The sequence below is a fragment of the Pelodiscus sinensis genome, chromosome 21 (assembly GCF_049634645.1).
Source record: "Pelodiscus sinensis isolate JC-2024 chromosome 21, ASM4963464v1, whole genome shotgun sequence".
NCBI classification, from domain to species: Eukaryota; Metazoa; Chordata; order Testudines; family Trionychidae; genus Pelodiscus; species Pelodiscus sinensis.
The window spans coordinates 4,033,203-4,060,393 of NC_134731.1; the positions used below are offsets into that span (position 1 = coordinate 4,033,203).

General features: G+C 54.9%; 1 protein-coding gene across 1 annotated transcript in view; it reads right to left on the minus strand.

The window, feature by feature from the left end:
- Positions 1 to 27,191, minus strand: part of LHFPL7 (LHFPL tetraspan subfamily member 7) — a 158,761-nt gene that overhangs the window by 103,471 nt on the left and 28,099 nt on the right. Inside the window, exon 2 of the mRNA XM_075904644.1 lies at positions 6,538 to 6,676. Coding sequence (XP_075760759.1) covers positions 6,538 to 6,676 — 139 coding nt within the window. The remainder of the gene's footprint in view (positions 1 to 6,537; positions 6,677 to 27,191) is intronic.

Below are 27,191 nucleotides of genomic sequence, written 5' to 3' on the forward strand. Positions count from 1 at the left end.
CCACCTTGTCAGGGGCGGCCCATCCCTGTAGGCGAACTAGGCGGTCACCTAGGGTGCCGAGTTAAATGGGGCCCCAAATGGTGGCTCAATATCATTGAGGGGTTTGGAGGTGGGGATGCCAATTGCATGGTTCACCTAGGGCGCCAGTTGCTGGCAGCTAGTCTAGGGCGCCCCTGCGTGACCTTGTCATTCGCATTCTGCTTGATCTGCCCAAAGCTTTCCTTGTGGCATCTGGAGGCAGGACTGCAGGATTCAGCTGCTTAAAAATAGCAGCTAAGAGCCAATCGCAGCAGCCCGGGCTGAGCACACCCCCACCCCCTTCCGCTCTGCTCTCTAGGGTGCTGCCCTGGAAAACAGGGCCCCCAACCTGCCTCACCTGGTTGAGTTTAGATTCCGCATCTGAATTTAGGGGAATGAAAGTCAAAGCCCCATGTGCCCATTTGATCAGCGACAGAGCTGAAAGGACGGATCATCAGATACGGTCTCACGACTTTTGCTGGCTGTCCTGCTCGGATCCGTTACAGGAGCTTCCATTGCCCATGGCTGATGATGCCCGGCCCTTTATCTTGAAGCTGGAGATCTGGATCCACCTTTTTATGACACCGAACTCATTGTGTTCGTGTCAGCAGAGTTCTGCTAAGTTCCGCCAGTGCCACTAGTGGGGCGGGAGGACCGGGCTGAAGAGAAATAGGAAACACGTTTTAATTCCAAGAGATGAAGTTCAGGGTAGGCAGGGGGCAGCACAAATCAAGAGAAGAAAAACGAATTGATTGCTGGAGCCACCTTTGTGACAACATCCCTGCGTGTCCCAGTCACCCCTCAAGGAGCCATTTGCAAAGTTTCCTGAGCTCTGATACCAAAGGAGGAAAAGAGGCAGCCCAGAAAGCCGTCCAACGAGCAAGGATACGTGTCAAATCTGCATTTAGAACAGAGCCGGCAGGCACGGCCAAAGGCTGATTCAATATTTGCTCTTGTTTATATTCTGACAAGAGGAACAAATGGGTTTGGTGATCCGCTCCCTTCCCCCGGGGAACCTCGGAGAGGCGGTAACCACAACCACAAGGAAGATGAATCTGAAATGCTAACCTAGGGTTACTGTATTTATTATTCAGCAACATAGGTGTGCACAACACCACAGCTGCCTATTACCTTAAGCAAAATGCAGGACAATGTAGCACTTTAAAGACTAACAAGATGGTTTATTAGATGATGAGCTTTCGTGGGCCAGACCCACTTCCTCAGATCAAATAGTGGAAGAAAATAGTCACACCCATATATACCAAAGGATACAATTAAAAAAATGAACACATATGAAAAGGACAAATCACATTTCAGAACAGGAGAGGGATGCGGGGGGGGGGGGGAAGGAAGGAAGGTAAGTGTCTGTGAATTGATGATATTAGAGGAGGGGAGAGTGGGATGTTTGTGAGCTAATGGTATTAGAGGTGATAATTGGGGAAGCTATCTTGGTAATGGGTAAGATAGTTTGAGTGTTTGTTCATTCCTTCTCGGAGAATGTCGAATTTTAACATGAATGACAGTTCAGAGGATTCCCTTTCAAGTGCAGATGTGAAAGGTCTTTGTTGCAGAATGCAGGTGGTTAAGTCGTTGAGACAGTGTCCTTTCTGGTTAAAATGGCAAGAAACTGTGTTTTCTTTGTGATCTTGTCTGATATCTGTTTTGTGGGCATTAATCCTTTGGCGAAGTGTCTGAGACGTTTGTCCAATGTACATAGCAGACGGACACTTTCGGCACATGATAGCATAAATTACATTTCTGGATGCGCAGGAATATGTGTTCTTGATCTTATAACTCACTTGGTTAGGTCCAATAATGGTATCAGCAGAATGAATATGTGGACATTACCTTGGCCACCTAGAAGTGCACAGAATTAACACACAGCTCTATTCGACACAACACAACAGAGAAAGGCAGGGAGGAAACAATCTATTAATTCCCCTCCTCACCCTTCGCTAGCCCTCGACCCTGCCATGTGTTGCTCCGCCACTGTCTTGGGAACAGCTGGCATGAGGTATTTAAAGCGAAAATTTAAACTTCGCAGACAAGTTCAAATGTGGTTTTAACAACGTGTTACTCTTGTGGATTTACAAGGCCTGAGCTCTCACTAATGTATCATACCCCAAGTAAAGAGAAGTAACTGTATTTGGTGTGTGATACATGAGATAATACATGCCTGCCTTTTTACAGATGCATACAAGCGTGTCTATAACTATACATGCACGTAGAGTGTATAGTTTTTTTTTTAACCAATGTCATTCATTTGTTAGGAGAAACCATATAGGGTGAAATTTTGGGCCTCTTAAACTCATGGAGAATTTTGCTACCAACTTCAATTCACTCAGCTTCCATTTGTGACTAGCTAATAAACTGAAAGCTTGGGAACAGGTAGCTGTTGCCAAGCTATCATGGTGGCATTTTTATTTCTTTATATTATGGCTCCAAGCCAGATTAGGACCGCATGGTGCTAGATACTGTGTGTACACAGAGTAAAATATTGTTCCTACCCCCACAAAGAGCTTACAATCAAAACAGAGAAAGGAAGGATTAAGTATCTCCACTTTACAGATGTGGAAGTAAGGAGTGACGAAGGAAGTTAAGTGATGTGACTCAAGTTACACAGTGAATCTGTGGCAGAGACAGATTTATACTCTGCATCACTTGACTCTCAGCCCAGCACCCTAACCACAAGCCATTCTTCCTCTGTATGCACTGTATTTCCTAGGATCTCAAATGAAGTTTTATATCAAGTACTCCCAGCTTTGCCAGTGACGGAATCAGTCTTATGTTGGTCCATAGCAAGGCCAGAATTTTCCCGTGCAATTGTCATGGCCTTCACACACTGTATCTACACAGTACAGCCACAATCCATCCACCTGAAATACACACCCTGGTGCCACACAGTAATTATCTTCGGAGCGAGGTTCTCTCCTTGCTGCTCAGATTTCCACTTGGGAGCCAGAGAAAGCAACGGTGAAGGAAAGGACAAAACACAGCAGTGCCTCGTGTCCGTGCGACTTAATTCTGGTGATTCAGGGTCACCTCATTGTGAATAAGAATTAAGCCACCGGGAAACGATAGTAAAATGCACAATATAAAGTGCTTCCTGAAGCACAGTGAGGGCTTATGCAGCCCATTAGCTTGACCAAATGTGCCTAGTAAATTTTAATTTGTCAATGCTGCTCAGAGGCTACGGTTTACATCCCGCCAGGTCAGGATCAGTAGAACACTCAGAAATCCTCATTTTTATTTCACTGTCCCCGGGCACTTGGCCTCCCTCCCACCTTTTTTTGTCTGTCTCTAGCACCTGGGCTCAACACAAACTCTACTGGAATCAAATGCACAATCCCAAGCACAAGGGCTGTGTCTCCATTGGCGCGATCTTGTGCCAAAGCGGCTGCTTTTGCGCAAAAACATGCTGCCTGTCTACACTGGCGGGGAGTTCTTGCGCAAGAACAGTGACGTTCTAATGTGTGAAATCAGTGCTTCTTGCACAAGAACTATGATGCTCCCGCTCAGGAATAAGCCCTCTTGTGGCTGTGTGCAGGGGGTGGGCTCTGTGTGTGCGAGAGAGACAGAGAAAAATTGTCACTTAGTATTTTCTCTGTTGTATGAGTATTAACTTTATATGTTGTATTAAATGTATATGTTGTATAAGTATTAACCCAGACTGCTGGAAAATCCTCAGCATGTGAATACTGCTGGGTAATAATGAACCAGCCGGCCCAGCTATTCCAGCAACCATAGATCCGTTTCTCTTGCTGAACGGAGGCTTACAGAACTCCTTCATTAACAGCCCTAATGTTCTTTTTTATCTTCCCCATTTCGTGGGGGGGGGGAATTCAATGGACTATCTCCTCCTGACCTGTAACTAACCACGTTCTATGGATTAATGATTGAACATCCCAGAAGGGTGTGAATTTCATTGGCTGCCCTAGCAACCTAGCCTGAGAAAGTCATGCTTTATTAGCAAATCCATTACCTGCCGTGTTCAAATGAGTCCATAAAGCAGTTTCACTGGCGTAGCCCTGATCACAAGCAAGAGAGAATTCCGGGGGGAAGGGACATCTGTTTCTAGACTCTGTGCTACACTGTGCACTCTTTGCTCAACAAATAAATAAATAATAATAAATAAGATCATATATCACACTTTCCACCCACAGATCTCCAAGTGCTTTATAAAGAAGGGGAAGTATCTCCATCCTCTTTTTGGAGAGTTAAGTCAGGTCTACACTGAGGGAGAAATTCAATTTAAGATACTCAACCCCAACTACAAGAATTGCATAGCTGAGTCGATGTACCCGGAACTGAATTTCTGGTGTGGCCCTACTGCAGGCGGCCTATGGGAGAAACTCCCCCCATCGACATCCCTTTCTCCTCATGACCCCGTGGAGTGGGGCTGATAGGGGCACCTTCAGCGTTTGATTTAGCAGGTCTGTTCTAGACCCACTAAATCAGAACCCCGAAAGATCAATTTCCAGAGTGTCGATCTCCATGTAAGTCTAGACAAGGCCTTAGTTACCTTTAGAACTTAGCAGACTCCATTACTGTAATGTCAGAATATCTCACATCTCTCACCTGTTTATCTGTGCAGAGCTGACCAAATGGTTCCCCAGGTGACAAGCCTCTATGGCACCCCACCCTCCATTTGTTACACTTTTGAATATCTTATTTTTTCATTGTATTTGTGGCCCATTCACAACTGTGGTGCACAATTTATCCCTGTCACAAGTACACTTTCACAATGACACAATAAAATGAGGTTCACAATGTCACAGCTGGGCTCTCACCAACTGACTGGTGACAACGCGACTCTATGCATATGGCAGAGTGACAATATTCTAGGAGGTTCCAGGAAAATGTAGGTTCTGGAAGGTTCCACAAGATTCTACAAAGATCCAGAACATTCTAGGAGGCTAGTAAAAAAATGAAACCGCCTGGGGAATACCTGAAGCTTTTGACGTCAAACTTCTATTTTCCCTTTTGTTGCTAACAGTAAATACAGCAGACCAAACTCAGAGCCCGCCCCAAACCTGCCACCCAAGGAGTCCCTATACGTACAACATCCCTGTGAATATGGGAAGTACTAGGGTGTAGGTAAGAAAATGGATCACACACAGAACTAGGAGTCAGGATTCGCCCTTCTAGGAAAAGGCAATAAAGCTTTGTCCCAGTTTACTGGGTGTCTTTGTTCGGTTGGCACAACTGGTTATGACTGGGACTGCTAGTTGTTATAGCAATTACAAGTAATAATAATATTGGTCCCCTCTTTCTCTTCCACCCAATGGGCGATGTTTTATTTTAATTAATTTTTAATTCCTATTACAAGAATCAATACGGTAATTCCCATAAAAGATACAGTAGCTGAAGTGAAGCGTCGTCTACCAGCTAATATTTACTTACCTCACAGGGCTGTGGTGGGAATTAGTGTTTGCAAACTGTGGGTAGCTGCTGAGAAGAAAGTGCCAATTATCCTCACTTATTAGAGAAGCCACAGACATTCCCTAACGAGAAACAAGGGCTAGCTCCTGCCATGTCCAGGGGAAATTCAATTGTGGTACACCTGGCTCAGCGGGCATCTCAACCAGAAAGGTGGCCGTTCTGCCCTCTGGTACAGAGACAGAACTGGCAGATGGCAGAGTCTCACCCAGTGGTATATTCACACACAATCTACACCCAGCTCAAACTCGAAAGCTGCTTCCAGGTCACAGGCCAGTAGATCTAAAGAAACGAGGCATGTCTGAGCTCACGGGATAATCTAACTCCATCTCATCATTGGAGTATGGAGCACAGCTTGCTGGACCTCCCCTCCCCCCAGAAGATCTGAACATTTCTCACAGCGGTCAGGCATGAACCAAGCTTTGTGTAGGGCTGCCTTTATCAAATGGATCTCACCTAGCTTACCAGACTGTCCCCAGACATAGCATTGTCTTCTCTGCTAGAGGAAAGCTACAGCTGGGTAGAGAATGAACAATCAGAATAATAATAAAAGGAAGCCAGTGAGTGGAGACATTCCTAACCAGCTGGGTGGAATAAACGCAATTAACAACGGGAGCAGCGAGTTTCCTGGTGATGTAAGTCACTTCCACGTCATCACACAAGGGTCTGGTTAAGACTCGCGACACACGCTGTTGTAGGAAAGACCCTGTCATCCTGAAGATCTTCTGCATTTCACTTGGGCCTTAGTTTTATATTCACATGGATAAGCATTTCCGTGGATGGGAGGTGACTGGTTTCCTGCCTCCCTTTGAAACACTGGCCACCACGAGGTGGAGGAAGGCCGAGCTGATGGTCCGATTTGGTGTTGCAAGACACCTAGCCAAAATCTACAGATTGGAGTGCCCAATGGAAGACCCCAAAAATCTGTAGTCAGGCACCTAACCAAGTGGCCTCATTTTCGGAGGCACAGTGCTGCCACGGACCCATTGGCTTCCGCTTTGGCCAGAGCTCCCGAGCGGTGGATAGTCCTGTGAAATAACAACGCCACGTTAACCACTGCGGGCACGAGAGGACACTTACCCGCTGCCGTCTGCATGTAGCCAGCCAGGGTGCACACTCGTCTCTCGCAGAGCCCAGCGGGCAGGAAGAGGGCGGTGATCGCCAGCAGGCAGCTGATGGCCAGCAGGGCACAGCCTCCAGAGCACAGCACGGCACTCGTCTGAAAGGACACGCGCGCACGAGAGGCGTTAACGGGACAATGCGCACGAAACCGGGCGGCCCCGCAGACCCGCGCTGCTCACCCACCAGCCCGCTTGCCTCACTCAGAAATCCAGCTGATTTTGGGGAGCGGTGGCATCGCTTATCACTGCCTGGCTGTTCCACAGGCATACGCTGCCCTGGGTCACAAGCACGTTCTAGACAATTACAGAAGCCCTGACTTACCACAGCCTTTCCCGGGAGGGGACTGACGGCTCTGGGGGACTCTATCATGTAAGACTCAGCCCGCCCCGCTGTACCTTTGCAGGCCTCTACCCGGGAATTTCTGGGGGGGGGCTGTGGGAGGGGCTTGTGGCTGCCCTTCCCCCCACAGCCCAGCCCCACCCCCAGCCTCACTCCTGGGTGAGGAAGTGGGGAAATCAACCCCAGCCTGCCGGAGAACAGGAGAAGGAGGCTGGGGCAATGTGCCGGCCCCTGCCTTCCCTAGGTTGGCCGGAATCAGCCCCATGGCAGACCATGAAGGACTGCGGGAGAGGGGGGCGTTCACACCCTTTGCACTCCCCCTGCGTACAGGCCTCCTTTGGAATCTTAGCTGCCCTCCAAATATTTTTGCATGGAATTAGGAGCCCCGGTGATCACTAATAAAATGCGTTTTCTGTTCATCCAACAGCCTGTCTCTGCTCGCCCCACTGAGCCTGGAACATTTTTTCTGCTCCGAACATTAGGAACAGAACAGTGTCACACTCGACTGCCCCCAGCCTTCCCCTCCCTGCCACAGTGCTTAAGCTCATGGTTAAATCTTCAACCCATGGTTCCCCTGTCACTGCGTCCCTGGGGTTATCGGTATCCAGGCTAGAGTGACAATAGCAAACGTATTACATGCACGACAGGATTATGTAACAGATACACGAGCCAGCCGATGCCCCTGATGCATTTCAGCACCTCTGCGGATAGGGCACATACAGCCAGCTACCACGGCCCTGCCGGAAAGTTCTCTCGTTAATCCCGGCTTCTCCGCAGCCGCTCTGCCTTGTGAAGGGGGACCTGCTCCTACGCTAATTCCATTGCCGCATTCACCTAGCGACATGCCAGTCTTCGTATTCTGGAACTTTTCCATTAAGCCCATGGTTTCTTGTGCACCTTTTGTCTGTAATAGCCAGTATCAGCTTTCATGAGTCTCGCTCTTGCCGGGCTGCAGCGGAACTGGTAATTTATTACGACCAAATCTGAGCTCACGCTGCGCATTATTGCTAAACATTTACATTAGGGCAGCCGCCCCAGGCCAGCCAGGCGAGGGTCCCCTTTTACTAGGGCCTGCACAAGCATAGGGTAAGTGACAGTCCCCCTGTGTGTTCATGGCAGACAAACAAGCAGAGAAGTTAGAGTATCAGAGGGGTCGCCGTGTTCATCTGAATCGGCAAAAGCGGCGAGGAGTCCTGTGGCACCTTATAGACTAACCGAAGTGTAGGAGCATAAGCTTTCGTGGGCAAAGACCCACTTTGTCAGATGCACGTAGTGGAAATTTCCAGAGGCAGGTATAAATATGCAGGCCAGGATCAGGCTGGAGATGACGAGGTGGATCCAATCAGGGAGGATGAGGCCCACTTCTAGTAGCTGATCTGGAGGTGTGAATTCCAAGAGAGGAGAAGCTGCTTTTGTAGTTAGCGAGCCATTCACAGTCTTTGTTTAATCCAGAGTTGATTGTGTCAAACTTGGAGATGAACTGTAGCTCAGCAGTTTCTCTAAGTACAAAAATCTAAGATCAGCTACTAGAAGTGGGCCTCATCCTCCCTGATTGGATCCACCTCGTCATCTCCAGCCTGACTCTGGCCTGCATATTTATACCTGCCTCCGGAAATTCCTACTACATGCATCTGACGAAGTGGGTCTTTGCCCACAAAAGCTTATGCTCCCACACGTCGGTTAATCTATAAGGTGCCACAGGACTCCTCGCCGCTTTTAGAGAAGTTAGAGAAACCATAAGATACTTTTGCTGGAAGAATGCAAAGTAACAACTCGATTCCTTAAAATCCAGAACTTTAACACATGAGAACGCACCGGAGAGACAATAGGCTGCCCTGTACCGCAGAGAGATCCCTCCCACCTTGCTCCAGGCTGGCTCATTGCCGACTGACAGCTGAAAGACCAAGATTGCACCCTTCCCTACAATGCGCCTCCCACAGCCAGCCTCTCACTGTAACTCCCATACTGTGCCCCGGGGTAGTCAATGGACAGAGTGCAGGCCAAAGCCAGAGCATCACAGGGCTCTGAATGCACTCAGGACCTGCATATTTATTAGCATTCTTCTTGTATTTTTTCTGGCATCTGGACCTTGTGACGTAGTGGGGGTACCTGGCTGGTTTCTATGCTGCTGGCTCTGGGGTAACCCCCACTGGCTGCCGTGGGTACCACGACCCAGCAAAACAGGATGAGTCACTCACTATGCAAAGGGATCTCTCAACCAGTATGGCCAGACACCCCCCCATGGAGAGGAACAAAGGAAGGGGGATGCTGCCCTGGCTGGGGGGCAGGGCTGGAAGAGTGTTGGTTAGTTGCTAGCTGGGAGCATGGAGGAGACAGCCTAGGGAAAGGGGCTGGAGTTTAGGGGCCCAGTCTCCCCCATCTCAAGGGGGCCTGAGGCATCCTAGCCCAGCTCTGTGACCAGATTACATCTATGCTGTGCTGTATCCTGGAGAGGCAATAAACTTCCTCTATTCCACCGGCTGGTGCAGTCTGTTTGTGCCATTTCGGGGTGCAGGAGGCGGGGGACCCCAACATGCCGTCACAGACCTTGACTGTACATAGGCCAGGAAATTTGGACCTTTCCAGAAGAATTGACTATCCCTGCTGTACCCAGCTGTAGAGGGGCTCACGCTCTTGTGAGCGAGGGTGTGTCCACAAGCTCCTCCACTCAGACTGGCTCTGGGAGTAGAAGTGTCCCAAATGTCTTTTCTGCTCAGACACCTGGAACCAGGCATCTTCTCTCCTTTTCGTAGCTGCTAGGGGGACCCAAGTCTGCCCTCAACTCTGGGTCCCGGCCCATGGACCCTGTAAGTCCCTGCTACCTCACTCCCTGTGCCGCTTCCCCAAGAAGCTGCTCCGTCCTTGCCCCCTCTCTCAGGGCTTTAAGGTCAAGTTTTCACAGTCCCCTGTCCAGGGTTCTGCAATTTACCATAGTCCACCACCGCCCGGCTTCAGCCAGACCTGCAATCCAGCTCTCACACGGAGCTGTCCAAGGTGCCACTTTCTTCCTGCTCAGCCCCTGGGCGTGACTGGGTGGAGCTCCAGCAAGGAACCGCCAGGCCCTGGTCAAGCAGCGTCTTTATACCGTCATGCTGGGCCCTGATTGGCTGCAGCAGAAGCAGCCACTCTAGCTTGCCTGGAGGACCTCTCTTCTGCTCTTTTCCCAGGGATGGGATGTGGCAAGGCCACCAGTTTCCAGCAGGGGGCTTCGGGCCTAGTCCACCCCGTCACACCAACACACCCTAAAAAGCATGGGCACAGGAAGTAGGGGTACGGGAGGATGCTCTTGCCAATGGCTTCCTTATCCTAGAGCCAAACAGCTTACAGCCCTGCTCTCTGCTGCCTCTCACGCAGGGCTGGGAAAGACAGGGCCCGGAAGCCGGATTTGGCCCACCTAACGCTTTGCTCCGGCCTGTGGATGGCATCTGGCCGCGTTCTATTTATATCCTGCTGCCTGTGCCACTGAACTTCCAGGTGGTAGCTCAGGCAGCAGCTTCCTGTTTAAATGGCTCCCGTCTCCCGGTCACGGTGCTGCCCTGGCAGGGGCTGGAGCCGCGAGCCCTTTAAATAGCTGCAGCCACCCCAGGCGGCTGCCAGGCAACACCGCAAGCCCTTAGCTGTGTTTTTCATTCAAAGCCTCCAGCGCCAGACAACTCCGGGGGGCGGCTAGTCTCCGACCCCACCCCTTTCGCCCGAGGCTCTGCCCCTTTCCCCCAGGCCCCGCCCCTTCTGCAGGGGAGCCAGCCCATGACCACGTACCAAAATTCATGAAGTTGTTCCCCTGCAAAAATTATTCCCGCTGGTCTAACACCACAGAACCCCCTGACATCGTTGCCGGGTGTTTCACTTGTCCTCTGGTTCATTAGACTGTGAACAAATTTCACAGCCAGCAGCTGGCACATGTCAGAGGCACAGGCAGCCTCTCGGGAAGTTGGAAGGAAGGAGCTTCGTCACCCACCTTCCTAGACACGGAACCTTTCAGGGGAGACATCAACTCCGGAGCTTCTTAAAGGTTTCCCAGGCTTTCCCTGCAGGTGGGCGTTAACCCCCTTGGCCTGTCCAAACTTCCCTTTGGGTAGAGACATCCTGCCCGCCTGTCAGCCCCATGTGGTGTGTCCGCGCTCTGAGGCAGGGATGGTAACTGACCACCAGCGTGTTTGCCCAGCCCCAGGCATGCTGGGGCTCTCGTGGCTTCATGTTACATGACCACCATGCAGTGCTCATGTTATGTGTCATTTAGCAGCCAGTGCCCTGTGGAACAGAGACACAAGGGCCTGCTCCTTTGAGTCCAGAGGGCAGCCCTGGCTAGCACATCAGCTCTGCCATTGGTCACTGAGGTGGTGTCAGGTGACACACAGGCACAGGAGGTACAGGAGCAAAGCACGGGCCGGGATCAGGAACGACTCTGGAAGAGCGCTGGACTGGGCCCGCGGATCTCTCCTTTGTTCCGAGCCAGGCTGTGAGACTCGGCACCGCTGGTCTTTCATTGCTGTGAGGACATACCCTAACTAACAATGCCCCAGGAGTGGAGCCACCTGGAGCCCTGGGTTCTAAGCCTGGCTCTTGGGGCAAGGCACTTCTCCCCACCCCCTCGGTGCCTCTGTTTCCCTGTCTGTACAACAGCGATAGTGGCTGGGGCTTCCAGGAGCCTAGGGGAGGGTGCCTAACTCTCTTAGGCCCCCAGTGACAATCCCAGCCAGTGATGCTCTCTGTCCTCTGTACAGTGCTTTGAGATCCACAGATGAAAAGCTGCTGGGTCAGAGCCAGGTGTGGTTATTAAAGTGGAGACCGGTGCCGCTGGAAGCAGCAGGCAGAAATCAGGGGACTGCAGCTCTCACCTGGCCAGAACACAGTCAGGCCAACGGAGAAGAGGAAACCTCAATGCATCACATGGCCACCCCAGGAAAGCGGGGTGGGAATAAATCAAGCTGACAGGCTGTTGCCTGTGACTGGCCAGCACCTCGATCAGAAGCCAAGGCATGCGTCTGCATTCCAGACAAGCTCCTGAAATCCACCCCGGGCAGCACAGGGTAAGAACAGAGCAACGATTTTCACTCAGGAGTGTGAACCCAGCATGCGACAAAAAACCAACAGGTGATGGGCTCCCTCCAGACAAGCAGCAGCTGCATGGCAGACAAGAGAACTGACGTGCCCATTTTATGCCCCTAAGGGGCTGGAAGCTGCAACGCAAAGGCCACGGAAGAGGGAAAGCAAGAGCTGATTTTGCACAGATCCTGAGACCGCTGGCACCGAGTGACAGGCGGTGGCACAACAGGCGCAGAGCAGGGTTATGCTGGGAAAGCTGACACACCTTGGCAAAGGCAGCGACTGCCACAGCTCTCAGCCTACGGCGAGCACTGACCTAACAAGAACCAAGACCCACAACAGCGGAGAGAGAGAGACGGAGAGAACAGTTCAGTACTTGCGAAATGTGGGTTCGCTTCTGTACAGTGCACACAGCTCTCACTAGCCAAAAGGGACCAGCCTCAATGCTTGTGTGTCCCTAGATGGGGCTTGGTCCTGCCATGAGGGCAGGGGACTAGACTCGATCACCTCTCGAGGTCCCTTCCAGCTCTAGTATCTGATGATTCTAAGATTCCAGTAATGAACACTGACTGCAAACAGCTCCAATAATCCAGCGGCATTGCAGCTCTACCTTTGGTAGAGACATAGAAATATAAGAACATCAGAACGGCCAGACGGGGTCAGACCAAAGGTCCATCTAGCCCAGTGTCCTGTCTGCCGACAGTGGCCAGCGCCAGGTGCCCCAGAGGGAGTGAACAGAGCAGGTAACCATCAAGTGATCCCTGTCGCTCATTTCCATTCTGACAAACAGAGTAGAGACACCGTTCCTACCCAGCCTGGCTAATAGCCATTGATGGACCTAACCTCCATGAATCTATCTAGTTCTTTTTTGAACCCTGCTGAAGTTCTGGTCTTCACAACATCCTCTGGCGAGGAGTTCCCCAGGTTGACCATGCATTGCGTGAAAAAATAAAAAGAAACGTGGCCTTTTCCCCCACCGTGTCTCTTCACTTCCACACTGGGCTGTGTTGAAAGCATCCAAGTCTCGGCTACTGGTGCTCTCTCCTTGTGAGAACCAGTGACAGGGCCATCCCGGTGATGAATTCCACATCCGGAATTCACCAGCCTCAGTGCAACCTGGGAGATAGCAGCAAATCTATGGGGAGTGCCGGTCTTTGTGATGAGAAGTGGCTCCGAAATAATGATGGCACAAGATGGGGTTGCTGGTGCATAGAGTATAAAACATCAGCTCTGAGCCATCCCGTCCTGATGACACTGCTAGTTAAAAATGCACCGTTTTCTTTTCACGTCCCAACTTCTGAGCAACCATGGTTCCCATAGAAACAAAACCAATAAAACCCTGCCTTTCCTCCCCCTCTCCCCAGGTTATAAATCAGGATCCAGAACTAAATAGTCTGTTAAGTGCCTGTTAAGATGCAGGCCTCACAATCAAGCCGCTGCCGGGAAAACAGCTGGGGGGTTTGTTCGAGAAATTTTGGGGGGCTGCCCAACGAGCCCCATAAAAATTCCCTTCCCCTCCAGGAACAGATTTGACTGAAAAACCGTGTTGCTGCCTTAGCGCTATCACGACATTTGCAACTGTGATGGCGCACTCCCTTGCTTCTTACGCCATCTGTGCCACCGCCAAGAACAGGTCGCCTCCGCCCTGCTGGTAGAACAACCCGTGGCTGCCACGTGGTGTTAACTAACTGCAGGAGAGCAGACGTGGATCTTCTCCTCTCCCAAAGGATACACGTGAGGGTCAGCTTCAGCTGAGCGGAGGGATGGGGGAATAGTCAAAAAACTACCCACAGCTCTTCTTGTCCCTTTGCGATCCACACAAGACAGTGATCTGATTCCCCCTCTGAGGTTCAAGTGTATGACGTAACACCTTCCTCCGCCCGATCATTTCTATTTGCCTCTCTGCAATCCACTTCGGACTCTTTTCTCCCCCCTCCACCTTCTGAAAGTTCCTGACGCTGGCTGCCTGGCATCCCCCCCGGCCGGGGTTCCCCTGTTCGCGGGCACAGCGCCACCTTGGTAATAAGGCTAGGTCCTGAAGGGTTAACAAAACAGCATAACCCCGCTTTGTTCACACGTGCCACGGCGCACAATGATTCCCACACGAGACTAGGGCTGTGCGGCTGGCGTGGCTGGTGTGCTCATTTCACTGCATGTTGGCTTCCAAGAGCAAACTGGTTTTCATAGACATGGAACCGGACCAAACAAGACTGTAGCTCTGCCATTTTTCCGCTCAGCTTCTCCCCTTCTATTTTGGTATTTTAAGAAACAGTCACCGAAAAAGCGTTTCACATTTGGGGCGCAGTGACGGGGTGGGTTAGGCCCGAAACCCCCGGCTAGAGGCTGGAGGCCTTGCCATGCCCCGGGCAGAAGAGCAGAAGAGAGGTCCTCCAAGCAGACTAGAGTGGCTGCTTCTGCTGCAGCCAATCAGGGCCCAGCAAGCGGATATAAAAGAAGCTGCTGGGCCAGGACCTAGTAGTTGCTCAATGGAGCGAGACCCAGGCCCACCTAGAGATTGATTGGGAGGACAGCGGCACCTTTGACAGCTCCGAATGTGAGCTGGACTTGCGGCCTGGTGGAAACCCAGGTCCAGTGGCAGAAGACTAGCCATAAGAGACTACAACAATCTGCAGAACCCTGGACAGGGTGCAGTGAAAACTGGACCTCAAAGTCCTGGGAGAGAGGGCTGGATGGAGCCGCTTCTTGGGAAGTGGCTCACGGAGAAAGATACCAGCAGACTGCAGTGATACGTAGCAAGCAACTGCTACTTACAGGGTCCCTGGGCCGGGACCTAGAGGTGTGGGTGGGCCTGTGTCTCCTCCAGCTGCTACAGAAAGGGGGTTAAGAAGAAGCCTGGTCCCAGGCGACTGACCAGGAAAGCCAGCTGGGACACCTCTACTCCTGGAACCAGTCAGGCGGAGAACTCGCAGACATGCCCTCGGCCACAGCGGGGCGCTCGTGAGGGGGTGAGCCCCTTCGTGGGCAGGCAATGACCTTTCCCGGCAGCGAGCGGGCGTGTGCGACGAACACGTGGTGAACCGGTCCCAAAACACTGGCAACCCAGAACGGGGAGTGGGCTGCATGAGGGGTCTCCTGCACCTCAGTGGGCCGCAGCAGCCTGCACCCACAGGGATTCCACTTGTGCCCCCGGGTCTACCCCCCTCCCCACACCTCTCACGCCCTGTGCGTCCTACTCCTCCCCCTCCCTCCCAGCACTTCCAGGGTGCTGCCAATCTGCTGATTCATGCACTGACCCTATTCCCCTCCCTCCCAGAGCTTGAGCAACGGTGACCAGCTGATTTGCCGCGCTCCAGCTGTGGGAGGGGGAGGGAGGAGCAGGGATGGAGCGCAAATCAGAGGAGTCATGGCCTGACGGTGCTGGCAGGGAGGGGGAGCAGAAGGAAGTGCGGGGCTCCGGTGCCCAGTGCGCGAGAGGCATGTAGGGGAGGGAAGCCGCCGGGGGGCTACAGGTGGAGCCCCCGTGGGCCACATGCAGCCCGTGGGCCGTAGGTTGCCCACTTCCGACGTATGCCCCGGATTCCCAGATGCTAGTTCCACACCCATTATGAATAATAAATATAACCTCCCTGAATGCGATGCTCACGTACACGCAGCCAGCCTCCCCAGGCTGCAATTGCTGATGCCTCCTGCTGTTTGCTTAGCTCCATGCAATTCTACCCCAAGCTGTGTATAAATGGGAACCTGAACTGGCTCGACGGCCTATTTCAAGTGTTCCATTATCATGGAATTCTTTTCCTAGTCACAGTCAGGCCACCAGCCGGCCATAACGAATTCATTTGCTATTCTTGCCCGTGTCACCCACGCGTGGTTTCCCATTGGTATCCAGGCCATGACAATTTAACACTAGATAAGCTCCCGTTATTGGACACTGGAAATGTTGCCGACGGGGTGCCCTCGTTTTCCTGGGGCCAGCTGTAAAACACGCACTTGTCCCGGTATCCTCCAGCAATCATACAAGGGTTTTCTTCCCCCCCTGCGCTTTCAGCATGTCAGCCTGTGGCAGCTCGAACGTGGGATGTTTCCTGCCGGAGGACGGGTCCTTTGATCATGCACGCACACGACTTTGCTATTGTTTTGTTGCTGTCAGTTTGCTTCCAGTCCCGGGGCTGAGATGGCTGGCTACAAATGTCGCTTCTCCCACACCTTGAGCGGCAGGCGGTGGGTTAGTAGCATAAATTCCTGAGCGCAGAACTGCACTTACTGGTTTGTTATTGTAGGGTTGCGTTGGAACAGTGGTGTGTTGCTGTAGGGACGATCATGGGCGCTACGCATTGGGGTCATTTTCAGGGAGGAAGGCCTCACAAAGAAACTGATAATGGCACGAACTCTACAACCTCTCCTGAATTGAACCATGTGTTGGTGCCCCCGCTCTGCTTTGGCTTTGGAGCATCAACCCAGAATAGCTCTACACCCCACCTCACCAGGGGCCCCTCCACAGCCAGGCTGGCTCGGGCAGAATGGAGGCTGAACGAGTCCAGAGGCAGGGCACATGGAGGAATTTCCTCCAGATGCCCGAAACACTGCTCTGAGGGGGAGTTTTAGAGCACAAGGGAAGAACCAGGCAGCACCCACGTTCCCTTAGGACACTGTGGGTGTGTCTAGACTACAGGGTTTTGTCAACAAAAGTGGACTTTTGTCAACAAAACTATACCTGTTCTGCCGGGGAGGGGAGGCTGGTTTTAGCCTCGGCAGCTCAGTCAGCATCACTCGCCTGGGGGAGCAATGGAACGGGAGCAGCACTGGCTCCCCAAGGCTCTCTTCTCCCCTGGCTGCTGCCCTCCCTCCTTGCCTCCACCCCACCCACAAGGGCCTGCCCCAGAACCCCAGTCGGGCATTTTCGCGTGTCTGGCTGGGAGTTCCCAGGAGCCACCGCTAAGTCCGGGCCGCCAGTGCACTGCCCGGAGCGAGCTGCCCGGCCTAACCCTGCCCTGCCGGCGGGTGTTTCTAGCTCAGTGGCTCCCAAGCTTCTCAGCATCACGCCCCCTTTTTGATTTCTGAGAAACCCTCGCGCCCCCCCCCCGCAAAACAAATAGTAGCAAAACTTATTGAGAAAAAACAAACAAACCGAGATTGCCCTTTTAAGAGCCGAGCAAGCATTGCCCTTTTAAGATGGTCATTTTGCAGTCTGCCCAGCCAGTCGGAGAGGCTGCAGGGCAGCTCCCTGGCCAGGGCTGGTTACCAGCCCTGCATCGCACGAGGGGAGGGGGGTCGGTTACCAGCCCTGCATCGCACGAGGGGAGGGGGGTCGGTTACCAGCCCTGCATCGCACGAGGGGAGGGGGTTGGTTACCAGCCCTGCATCGCACGAGGGGAGGGGGGTCGGTTACCAGCCCTGCATCGCACGAGGGGAGGGGGGTCGGTTACCAGCCCTGCATCGCACGAGGGGAGGGGGTTGGTTACCAGCCCTGCATCGCACGAGGGGAGGGGGGTCGGTTACCAGCCCTGCATCGCACGGGGGGAGGGGGGTCGGTTACCAGCCCTGCATCGCACGAGGGGAGGGGGGTCGGTTACCAGCCCTGCATCGCACGAGGGGAGGGGGGTTGGTTACCAGCCCCTGTATTGCACGGGGGGAGGGGGGTTGGTTACCAGCCCTGCATCGCACGAGGGGAGGGGGGTTGGTTACCAGCCCTGTATTGCACGGGGGAAGGGGGGTTGGTTACCAGCCCTGCATTGCACGGGGGGAGGGGAGTTGGTTACCAGCCCTGTATTGCACGGGGGGAGGGGGGTTGGTTACCAGCCCTGTATTGCACGGGGGGAGGGGGGTTGGTTACCAGCCCTGCATTGCACGGGGGGAGGGGAGTTGGTTACCAGCCCTGCATTGCACGGGGGGAGGGGAGTTGGTTACCAGCCCTGCATTGCACGGGGGGAGGGGGGTTGGTTACCAGCCCTGCATTGCACGGGGGGAGGGGAGTTGGTTACCAGCCCTGCATTGCACGGGGGGAGGGGGGTCGGTTACCAGCCCTGCATCGCACGAGGGGAGGGGGGTCGGTTACCAGCCCTGCATTGCACGAGGGGAGGGGGGTCGGTTACCAGCCCTGCATCGCACGAGGGGAGGGGGTTGGTTACCAGCCCTGCATCGCACGAGGGGAGGGGGGTCGGTTACCAGCCCTGCATCGCACGAGGGGAGGGGGGTCGGTTACCAGCCCTGCATCGCACGAGGGGAGGGGGGTCGGTTACCAGCCCTGCATCGCACGAGGGGAGGGGGGTCGGTTACCAGCCCTGCATCGCACGAGGGGAGGGGGGTCGGTTACCAGCCCTGCATCGCACGAGGGGAGGGGGGTTGGTTACCAGCCCCTGTATTGCACGGGGGGAGGGGGGTTGGTTACCAGCCCTGCATCGCACGAGGGGAGGGGGGTTGGTTACCAGCCCTGCATTGCACGGGGGGAGGGGGGTTGGTTACCAGCCCTGCATCGCACGAGGGGAGGGGGGTTGGTTACCAGCCCTGCATTGCACGGGGGGAGGGGAGTTGGTTACCAGCCCTGCATTGCACGGGGGGAGGGGAGTTGGTTACCAGCCCTGCATTGCACGGGGGGAGGGGAGTTGGTTACCAGCCCTGCATCGCACGGGGGGAGGGGGGTTGGTTACCAGCCCTGCATCGCACGAGGGGAGGGGGGTCGGTTACCAGCCCTGCATCGCACGAGGGGAGGGGGGTCGGTTACCAGCCCTGCATCGCACGAGGGGAGGGGGGTCGGTTACCAGCCCTGCATCGCACGAGGGGAGGGGGGTCGGTTACCAGCCCTGCATCGCACGAGGGGAGGGGGGTCGGTTACCAGCCCTGCATCGCACGAGGGGAGGGGGGTCGGTTACCAGCCCTGCATCGCACGAGGGGAGGGGGTTGGTTACCAGCCCTGCATCGCACGAGGGGAGGGGGGTCGGTTACCAGCCCTGCATCGCACGAGGGGAGGGGGGTCGGTTACCAGCCCTGCATCGCACGAGGGGAGGGGGGTTGGTTACCAGCCCTGCATTGCACGGGGGGAGGGGAGTTGGTTACCAGCCCTGCATTGCACGGGGGGAGGGGAGTTGGTTACCAGCCCTGCATTGCACGGGGGGAGGGGGGTCGGTTACCAGCCCTGTATTGCACGGGGGGAGGGGGGTTGGTTACCAGCCCTGCATTGCACGGGGGGAGGGGGGTTGGTTACCAGCCCTGCATTGGACGGGGGGAGGGGGGTTGGTTACCAGCCCTGCATTGCACGGGGGGAGGGGGGTTGGTTACCAGCCCTGCATTGCACGGGGGGAGGGGGGTTGGTTACCAGCCCTGCATTGCACGGGGGGAGGGGGGTTGGTTACCAGCCCTGCATTGCACGGGGGGAGGGGGGTCGGTTACCAGCCCCTGCATTGCACGGGGGGAGGAGGGTCGGTTACCAGCCCCTGCATTGCACGGGGGGAGGAGGGTTGGTTACCAGCCCTGCATTGCACGGGGAGAGGGGGGTTGGTTACCAGCCCCTGTATTGCACGGGGGGAGGGGGGTTGGTTACCAACCCTGCATTGCACGGGGGGAGGGGGGTTGGTTACCAGCCCCTGTATTGCACGGGGGGAGGGGGGTTGGTTACCAACCCTGCATTGCACGGGGGGAGGGGGGTTGGTTACCAGCCCTGCATTGCACGGGGGGAGGGGGGTTGGTTACCAGCCCTGCATTGCACGAGGGGAGGGGGGTTGGTTACCAGCCCTGTATTGCACGAGGGGAGGGGGGTTGGTTACCAGCCCTGCATTGCACGGGGGGAGGGGGGTTGGTTACCAGCCCTGCATTGCACGGGGGGAGGGGGGTTGGTTACCAGCCCTGCATTGCACGAGGGGAGGGGGGTTGGTTACCAGCCCTGCATTGCACGAGGGGAGGGGGGTTGGTTACCAGCCCTGCATTGCACGGGGGGAGGGGGGTTGGTTACCAGCCCTGCATTGCACGGGGGGAGGGGGGTTGGTTACCAGCCCTGCATTGCACGGGGGGAGGGGGGTTGGTTACCAGCCCTGCATTGCACGGGGGGAGGGGGGTTGGTTACCAGCCCTGCATTGCACGAGGGGAGGGGGGTTGGTTACCAGCCCTGCATTGCACGAGGGGAGGGGGGTTGGTTACCAGCCCTGCATTGCACGGGGGGAGGGGGGTTGGTTACCAGCCCTGCATTGCACGGGGGGAGGGGGGTTGGTTACCAGCCCTGCATCGCACGAGAGGAGGGGGGTTGGTTACCAGCCCTGCATTGCACGGGGGGAGGGGGGTTGGTTACCAGCCCCTGCATTGCACGGGGGGAGGGGGGTTGGTTACCAGCCCTGCATTGGACGGGGGGAGGGGGGTTGGTTACCAGCCCTGCATTGCACGGGGGGAGGGGGGTTGGTTACCAGCCCTGCATTGCACGGGGGGAGGGGGGTTGGTTACCAGCCCTGCATTGCACGGGGGGAGGGGGGTTGTTACCAGCCCTGCATTGCACGGGGGGAGGGGGGTTGGTTACCAGCCCTGCATTGCACGGGGGGAGGAGGGTTGGTTACCAGCCCTGCATTGCACGGGGGGAGGGGGGTTGGTTACCAGCCCTGTATTGCACGGGGGGAGGGGGGTTGGTTACCAGCCCTGCATTGCACGCTGCACCCACACGATGACTCAGCCCCCACTGACGATGGGCTGGCTGGGACCCCGGGAGTTCAGACCGTGCTTTGGGCAGCCTCGTGTCTCTCTGAGCCCCGGGGAACAGCGCACACGACCCACGGCCCCTCGACAAACACGAGCCAGTCGAGCGGCGATCGCTGCTGCACTCCCATGTCTCTGACGCTGCTCCGATCCGAAGAGACTCGCGCTGCTCCAGGCAGAGCAGAATCCGGGTCAGGACGCATCCACGCAGCAGGAGGCATTAGCTGCTCCCGCCCGCTGCCCGCCCTCCACTGGGCTGACAGGGGCTGCAAATGCAGACAGCCTGGCGTGCCTCCGGTGCGGGTGTGCATCCCACAGGCTCTCAGCCACACGCGGGACGGGGGGTGCACCACAATCCACAGGGAGCCGTCCGACAGCTGCTCTCTGAGCCTGTGCTGGGAGCTTCCTGTTCAGGAGATGCTCCTCTCTGATCTTCCACCTCTCCAGCCAATGCTCCCCCACTCCAAGTCTCTAGCGACTCCCCGGCACGGACGCCACCCACATGCGCAACCTCGTACCACGTCCACCGGGCTTCATCCGGCTGCTCATTGCATCCATCTGCCGGTTGGTGCACAGAGCCGGTGGATTTGGTGAAAAGCCGCCTCTCAGCACAGATGGAGACGGGGCCGCATTGTGGTCACCTTCCTGACCAGAGGAATCGCAAGAGCCCAGGTCTGCCCCGACCTGTTGTATGAAGCTGAACAAGACCCTTCCCTGCTCTGTGCCTCAGTCTCCCCCTACCCTTTGTCCGCCTGGTGCACAGATGATCTCCATGAGTTTGTACAGCACTGGGCCTTGATTCTCAGCTGCAGCCTTGATTCTAGGCTGGGGGTGGGCAATCATTTGGGGGGGGGGCACAATGAATTTTGGTCTGTGGTCGTGAGCCGGCTCCACCCCTAGAAAGGGTGGGGCCTAAGTGGAAGGGGCGGGGCTGGGGAGTTGTCTGGGGCTGGAGGCTTTGAATTAAAAACACAGCCAAGGGCGCGCAGCTCCTAGTCCCGCTGCTACCACGTTACCTGGCAGCCTCCTGGAGTGGCGATGGCTAGTTAAAGGGCTTGTAGCTCCAAACCCTGCCAGGGTAGCACCGTGACTGGGAGCCAGGAGCCATTTAAATAGGATTCTGCTGCCTGAGCCATCCCCTGGGAATTCTGCGGCAGAGGCAGCAGGATATAAATAGAAAGAGGCCAGATGCTGTCCACAGGCCGGATCGAAGTGATAGATGGGCCGGATCTGGCTCCCAGCCACATCTGGCCCAGCTCCGGTCTCAGCAGTGTGGCAAGGCAAATAATAGCCAAGGCAGGTGGCTTGAAGCCAAGGAGGCAGAGAGGTTGCTTTAGAAATAGCATCTTTCCTTTTTTCTCCCCCTCGGCCCCCTGGTAAGCAGGCTCTGCTGGGCATTTTGCTTTGTACGTTTCATCCACTGATGTAAAAAAAAACCTTCCTCCCCCATTCACCCTCTTTCCTCAGAACTGGCACCAAGATTCGTGAGCATCCTGCCGAGCCCAGGCTGCCACGCCCTCCCCCAGGAAACATGTAGGAGGATGAATATTTCCTACCACCACGAGGTCTCCGGAAAGCACGTCCCTCCTCGCTTCGGCCAGGCACATTCGTCTGAATGACCTGGGCTTCCCCTTCACTCTCACAGCTGCTCCTGGGAATGATCCAGCAGCCCCTCCGGGCTTCCACCCCAAAGGCCGAGGTGTGAGCCGTGGGGCTGGGGGCGGAGGGTTTGGCCGGGTGCAAACAGGGCCAGTTTATCAGTGAGCCAGTCGAGATCATGACATAAGGGCCTCGGATCCAAGTGCTTCGTGAGTGCGAGGTGGGGTGGGCGTTACAGGAGGTAAGAAGAGCCCGTGAACATGAGATGACACGTGTCTTCAGACGTGCCTGTTGTTTGCAGCTGGACAGCGCCTAGCGGTGGGCAACCCGCGGCCCATCAGGGTTGCATGTGCAGCCCAGACAGGGATTTCCCTACACCCCACCATGGGGGTGTATACCCCCTCTGAATTTCCCCAACACTCCCCCAGTTTTGTGAACTGTGGTGCCATACAACCCACCTTCACCCTCACGGTTTCAGCCCTCATCGGCCCTGACACCCCCCCGTAAATTCAAACACCCCCCCCAATTTCAATTCCTGGGGAGGCTACTGCAGCCCACGCACCCCCTCTGCACCCCTTCCCCCCACACCTCTCGCCCCTCACTTACCTACTCCTGCCCCACCCGCCCAGCACTTCCGAAGCGGCTGAGTTGCGGCGTGCAAGCTCCGAGAGGGAAGGGGAGGTGCAGGGCCGGGACACGCTGGGGCGCGGAGGCGGGGAAGAGGCCGGGCAGGGAGCTGACGCTGTAAAGTAAGGGCAAGTGTGTCTGGATTCGACGCTGCTGCCTGTTCTGTTCGTGCACGAATGAATAAAGGGTCTCGACGCGGGTGGAAACGGTCGGCATGGCGCCTCCGGCTGTCTTTGATGGTCTTCTTGAGGTCATGGTTCAGGCACATGCCCGATTTCAACCTTGCGGCCCCCTGAGACGAAGGGGGGCCTCTCATGCGGCTCGCTCGCTGCCGGGAGCAGCCACCGCCAGCTTCCCCAGGGCTGGAGCTGGCATCGGCTGAAGGTAGGGAGGCGGGCTGGGTCCCAGTGGCCTAATGGATGAGGCCTTTGGAGCCTAGCGCATCGCTGGCCTAGCACAACAGCGTCCCGTCCGTGACTCTGAGGCGCGATCACGTACTAACCACGCACAACGTCCTTACGCGGCGTGACTCTGGCCTGCACGCTAGGCGGTGTGGGGGGAATGGCAGCCGCTCGTTCCTGGGCCAACAGACCCTCCCCTGGACACGGGCCTAGAACCTCCTGGATCTCTCCCCAGGGCCACGGGCAGCGCAGGCCGGAGGGTGCCCCAGAAAGACTCTCCGGTCCTCACGCCCGCCACGGCCCAGGCCCACGTCAGGACCCTGGTGAGGCGGGAAAGCTGCGCTGTTGCTTCCCAGGAGGATGAAGAGCATCCGTTTGCCGTCGGCTCCCTGTTCAGTGGGGGATCCCTCCCAGAGGAAGTCAGGGGGGCGTTCAGGCCTAGCCCGCACACACGCAGCTGCTCTCCCTCCAAAACACTCAGAACACCCGAGGGAGGAGGGGACTGTAGGAACAGAGAGAGACGGGCCTTGTCCAATGTCCCCTAGCAAGGGAGCGGCAGGGCAGGACTAGAGAACCCAAGCGTCCTGCCTCTTTCTTCTGTACTCTGGCCCATTCCCGCCCAACACCGCACTGTCTGTCCCTCTTAGCAGACGCAGTGTCCAGCAGGAGTGTGCAGCCTCTCAGCCATACAGCTCAAGTGACTGGAAACGCAGAGATTTGCTGCTCCTGGATCCTGGGGGTCGGGAGTCGTAAGTGTCGGGGGGAAGGACAAGTCCCCGTTTCCCAGAACGCTGCGTCACTCCTAGAAGAGGATTTCGGGGTGTTCTTCCCATCCAGCTTTGGAGTTAGAAAAGAACAAGTGACCCCGAGGTGGATGGAGTAAACGGGCTTCTTTACCGCAGACACTCGTTCCGCCTCGGCCCCCAAAACCCTTGTCCGAGCGAGCAACAAATTAATCCCTGGCGTACGCTCTTTTATCTTAGTTAGTATGGAGACACACATCTCTATTACGACTCCCCTTACGCCCTTGTTTAGTAATGTGAACACCCACATCATGAATAGCAAGAATCATGTGATGAATAGCATAAGAACTAGGGGTCGCCAAATGAAATGAATAGGTAGCGGGTTTAAAACAAACAAAAAGGAGTATTTCTCCACACAACGCACGGTCAACCTGTGGAACTCCTCGCAGGGATGTTGCGAAGACCAGGACTTCAATGGAGTTCAAAAAAGAACTAGATACATTCATGGAGGTTGGGTCCATCAATGGCTATTAGCCAGACTGGCAGGAATGGTCCCTAGCCTCTGTTTGTCAGAGGCTGGGAATGGATAACGGGAGGGATCACGTGATGATTCCCTGTTCTTTTCATTCCCTTTGGGGCATCTGGCATTGGCCACTGTGGGCAGACAGGACACTGAGCTAGATAGACCTTTGGTCTGACCCAGCACTGCTGTTCTTAATCATACCCACCCTTGCTTACAGCACTTTTTGCTGAAGCATGCAGTTCTCACGGCATAAAGTCCCTTAATCAGCAATTTACGGGGGGGTCGGGAGGGAGAAGGAGCCATGACCCTACTTTTACACACAGAGCATTCGTTAAAAAGTTACACCCCTAGTACAACTGCCCACAGGCAGGGAAAGGGGAGCAAACTTTTATCTATCAAGCAGAAGAAATAGCACTGCCTTTACCCTCTTCCCGTTATTCAGGGTGGTACGTAACCCTCACATCCCCCAACATTTGGGCAGCTCCTTGTCTGAAAGCGCCGCAGTATTCCACCGCAGCGCTCCCGCCACGGGCCGGATTACCAACCCCGCGAGGCATTGCCGTTTGCTCGGCACGCCAGAGTCTATTCCAGGGGGGCTGGTGCCTTCGGAATAAAGGAAACAACAGAGAAGGGAGAAGGCCCCCGAGCAAGCTGCCTGCAGAGTTCTAGAGACAGAGTCCATCAATAATTAATGCCCAGGCAACGACATGAGAAGATGGACGCGTCCCAACTTCGCGGTCAGCTGGAGGCTGCCTGCCTTTCATGCTTGCGCCTGCGAGGAGCTGCATCTCGCTGAGGACGTGAGTTTTTAGCACGTGAGTTTTTGAGTTTCCAACATTCTCCATGTGCTGACAATCTAGCTTTAAACAAGTGTGCTGGAAATCAGCAGTCCCTTAAACAATATCGTGTTTGGGAGAATCATAAGGACACAGAACTTGGAGTATCTTTCACATTAAGCCAGACATCCTCCCCGGTCTCTGCTGTGATAGAAAGGCAAAGTTCTATTACCCATATCAAGTAGATTTTATAATATACAGCGGTGTTCCCAGTAAGCTATACACCTGTAAAAAGATTCAAATGCCACCCAGCTGATTAGCCACCCACCCAAAGCTAGATTTTTTTTTATTTCTACTGGTGGTGCACATTTGCACATAATGTGGTGCACATAAAATTATTCCGCACATGGATAAATAAGATTAGTGGAATCGCTGACACACAGTTTCCACTTTTGGGATCAAAACACAGATAATAAAAGGATAACCAAACCAAAATGAGTCATTCAAATCATACCAAATACAGGTTATGAATAAGATTTGTTAATACTTGCCTGGAAAGGTTATGTACATTCATGACAAAAAAAAAACACAATAGATCTACAAAACACCCTACATGGCAGGCATTACCCATACAATCTATTGAGGAAGAGCACAAAACATTGCAGTACATCTCCCCTCTTCTCCCCGCCCCCCCCCCCCCCCCCCACACACACACACACACATGCACTCTCTATGAAGGCTATTAAAGAAAGTTCGTTACATGCAGGATAAAGAGATTTCAAGACGACCTTGCTGCAGCCAAACAATTAAGCTGTTAAATCAGAGAGGAAAGGTGGGTATGAGCAGCATTACATGGAAATTGGCTCATTTCACCCACAGCCTTTTAGTTAAAAGACTAAGCAACAGCTGGCTGCAAGCAGCAGCCCCTGGAACGCTTGAGAAGTCAGCCAGGCAGGGCCCCGATTAAATGGAACTACAGCTCCCTTGGGGAGCACTGAAGCAGAGTAGTTGTGCTTTGGGGGGAAAAAAGAATAATTTTCTCCCTTCTTGCCAGTAAATAATACATCAATGTGGCAGATCAGAGATGAAATTATCATTGGAAATGCCGGGACACGTGCGGGGCCAGCTATTAATCACATGTCTGCCCGGCACCTCTGTCCACTTGATTAATTATGTATCGAGGAGAAGGTGAACCACCGCCTGGCTTCGGGGTTTATTTGGTGCAAATTAGTGTGTAATTGGGCGCGGAAATTCGCTCTGATCTGTGCGGGACGCGGTATAATTAAATAGCTGGAAAGGCACCTTCCCCGGTGTCGGAAGGAACGGGGATTCAAGATGGCTCTCCACAATGCACGGGACTGCAAGGTCACATGGCAGGGTGGTGCAGACGACCCTTGTCCGTGGCGGGACGAGAGGGTTCCCGGTGGCTGAGCTGCAATTGGCCTCCCTTGCTTGAATCGCAGCATCATAGAGCTGGAAGAGAGCTCAGGAGGTCATCCGGGAAGGAGCCAAATCAGGGGCCTTGCTGAAGTGGTCTCACCTGGAAGTCGCCTCCATCTAGTTCAGGAGTGGGGAACCTAAGGTCCAGGGGACGGATCCAGCCCCCAGCTTGCCTGGTCCGACCCCTGAGGCTTGGGACTCCCCCTGCAGCCAGTGCTGGTGCTCTAGCCCTGAAGCCTCCTTGCCCCCCGACCCCAGCCAGCTCCAGCACCCCCCAAATCCACCAACCCACCCTCTCTCCTGCCCAGACCCCACACCCTAACCCTGCTTCCCGGCAGCCCCCTCCCATACACTGAACCCCTTATTTTTGACCCCAACCCAGAGCCGGGGGGGGGGGGAACAAAATCTACTAGCCTGGGGAATGTAGGAAGCGTCTTTTTGCTTCTCACTTTTGTGTGGCCCCTGAGTAATTTTTCTGTGGGTCAGT